Source organism: Manacus vitellinus, unplaced genomic scaffold, assembly GCF_001715985.3.
Source record: "Manacus vitellinus isolate BGI_N305 unplaced genomic scaffold, ASM171598v3 scaffold_25_pilon, whole genome shotgun sequence".
Lineage (NCBI taxonomy): Eukaryota > Metazoa > Chordata > Aves > Passeriformes > Pipridae > Manacus > Manacus vitellinus.
Window position 1 is genome coordinate 2,465,256 of NW_021939882.1, and position 2,842 is coordinate 2,468,097.

Consider the following 2,842-nt stretch of genomic DNA (forward strand, 5'->3'; position numbering starts at 1 on the left):
GAAGCACCCCCCACCCCTTAGCCGCGGGGTACCCCAGCGCTGGCAGCAACAAACTTCCCAGGGTCACAGCTCCTGGAGACCCTCCAGCCCCCTGGGGTCCCGGGGATCTGGGGTGGGGTAACTGCGATTCTGCGGCACTCTCTGGGCACATGCACACACACACACACACATACACACAGAGAGAGAGAGAGCAAACTGCACCCCCAGTATCTGAGCACAGCCTGCAGCCCCCCACTCACACGGGGCACGTGGGGGGCATGGGCACCCCCACGGGCAACCCCCACACACACATCCCGCCTGTAATCCCCCACATGCGCGCACACACAGAGCACGCAAGCAGCCTGCAACACCCCCACACGTACACACACGCGACACAGTCTGCAAATTTGTGTGCACAGACCCCGTGCAGCCTGCAAACCCACGGACCTGCACAAACAGCCCCACACACACACTAACACAGCCTGCAACACCCCCCCAGTGTGCAAACACACACACACAGAGCAAAAACACGCAGCACACAGACACAACCCGCAAACCTGCGTGCACACACATCCGCAGAGCCCGCAAACCCCGACACTCGCACACGCACAAAGCTTGAAAACAGGCTGCAAGCCCGCACATCGTGGGGGCACGCGCAGCTTGCAGCCCCACAAACTTATCACGCGTGTGTGCACACACACCCTATGCAAACACACCTCTTGAGCAAACATAACCTGCACGCCTGCACAGAGCTCACACACAAGCACACGCAGATACGGCGTGCACCCGCTCCGTCCTGCACACACAGTGCCCCTGCATGGTGTCACCCATCTGCAGCACCCGCATGGATCACACAGACAGTGACAGGCTGCTGCTTGCAATCCCTGCAGCCCCCAAACATCGCCACAACCTGCCACCAACCCTCTGCAGAGCACTCACATTGCGATAGACACGCGCGCACACGCAGCATCCCATGTCTGGCTGCGCCACGCTGGCATCCCCAGGCAGGGGCTGTCATCCCCTCCCCCAAAGCAGGGGCACACGGTGGATAGTGGTGTGGTGGGTCCCCATCCCACCAGCCCTCAGGCAGCACCCCTGGCTCCTGCTGCCACACCAAGGGCAGTGGTGAGGTGGAACATCCCTCTGGAATCCCTGTCTTGGTCCCTCCATAGGTCCTCAAGGCCAGCAGGGATGTGAGGAGGGGGCTGCGGGAAACAGACACAGCACACCCTCTGCCTGCAGACCCTAGAAACTCCCTCTGTCCATCCTGGAAGGCATTTGGGGCTGGAGATGCAGAGGGTGTAAAGTGCAGCCCCAGGAACGATCCCATTTCTTGCGCCTGGGCGGTAGGGACCATGGGCGTGGTGTCCCCAATGCTGTCCCTCTCTGCCCACACAGGTGGCCCAGGTCAGCAAGCCCGGACAGCAGTGGATGAGCGCTGGGCACTGGCCTAGCCACACGCACACATCGGCACCATGGACTTTGTCATGAAGCAAGCACTGGGCGGTGAGTGGGTGCTGTTCCCCCTCAGAGTCCCCTCTCCGGGAGTGGTGCTGGCCTGACAACCTGGGACCACAGTGGGAGGGACATGGCAGGGGGATAGAGTCACACAGAGAGCCACCGGCAGTGGGGAGCTGCTGCTGAAGCCCTCTGGGGTTCCTGTTCCCAGCACCGTCAGCAGCTGGCTGGGGAATCCTGGCTCTCCTGCCGCTAAGTGGGATTCCCCGGCAGGTCCCCTGGGTGCCGAAGGAGCTGCCGGCATCTCCTCCGGCTGACGCTGAACTAGGGCAGCGCAGCCAGCCCATGGCACTCCCCATCCCCACAGCCTCCAGAGCCTGTCTGCAGCCCACTTTGGCATCGGCGGCCCTGGGGATGTCCCAGGTTGTCCTTGTCAGGGGGGCTCCTTGCCCTGCCTGCTGCTGCAGGGCTTCAGCAGCCAGCGCTGAGCTGCAGCACCCTTGGGGACCAGCCAACGCTCTTGTGATGCCACAGGGGCCACCAAGGACATGGGAAAGATGCTGGGGGGCGAGGAGGAGAAGGACCCCGATGCGCAGAAGAAGGAGGAGGAGAGGCAGGAGGCCCTGCGCCAGCAGGAAGAGGAGCGGAAAGCCAAGCACGCCCGCATGGAAGCCGAACGGGAGAAAGTCCGGCAGCAGATCCGTGACAAGGTGGGCACATGCTTCTCCTGCACCCACCCCTGCTCCTGGCACCCGGGGTGGGGCTGGGACAGGGAGCTGGCATGGCTGGGAGGAGGGTGGCCCAAGGCAGTGGTGATGGGCACGGGCACAGTGCAGGCAGTGCCCTGTGCCTGCCCTGCTGAGGGTCTGTGTCCTCTCAGTACGGGCTGAAGAAGAAGGAGGAGAAGGAAGCAGAGGAGAAAGCTGCCCTGGAGCAGCCGTGTGAGGGCAGCCTGACGCGCCCCAAGAAGGCGATCCCAGCAGGCTGCGGGGATGAGGAGGAAGAGGAGGAGGAGAGCATCCTGGACACCGTCCTCAAGTACCTGCCGGGCCCGCTGCAGGATATGTTCAAGAAGTAACAGCACTGTCAACCCTGCCATAGGGTGCTGGGGCATGGGCGCCCTCTCCCCTACAACCCCTCCATCAGCTCCCTTGGCCCCGGAGAGGGGGTCCCCACACCCCCTCCCATCCCCTCCTGCCCTGTCCCCTGACCAGACCAAAAGCCCGCCCCGTCCCGTCCAGGCAGGGCCCCCCCCACCACGCCAAAGGGGAGCAGCCCTGGCCGGACAGGGCGAACCGGGACCAAATGCACTGATGTAACCTCGTGGTGGGCTGGGGGTACCCAGGCCCTACCGGCCTCCCCGGGGTGGCTCCTTGTGCCCCCTGCCCTGCTCCTGCCCTCCCAG

At 63.9% G+C, this 2,842-nt stretch overlaps 1 protein-coding gene across 1 annotated transcript in view; it reads left to right on the plus strand.

Moving 5' to 3' along the window:
- Positions 1 to 2,836, plus strand: part of CPLX2 (complexin 2) — a 10,259-nt gene extending 7,423 nt beyond the window's left edge. The window contains exons 2-4 of the mRNA XM_029960257.1: positions 1,378 to 1,485; positions 1,972 to 2,147; positions 2,318 to 2,836. Of these exons, the coding sequence (XP_029816117.1) occupies positions 1,455 to 1,485; positions 1,972 to 2,147; positions 2,318 to 2,515 (405 nt within the window). The 5' untranslated portion in view covers positions 1,378 to 1,454 and the 3' untranslated portion in view covers positions 2,516 to 2,836. The remainder of the gene's footprint in view (positions 1 to 1,377; positions 1,486 to 1,971; positions 2,148 to 2,317) is intronic.
- The last annotated feature ends 6 nt before the right edge of the window (positions 2,837 to 2,842 follow it).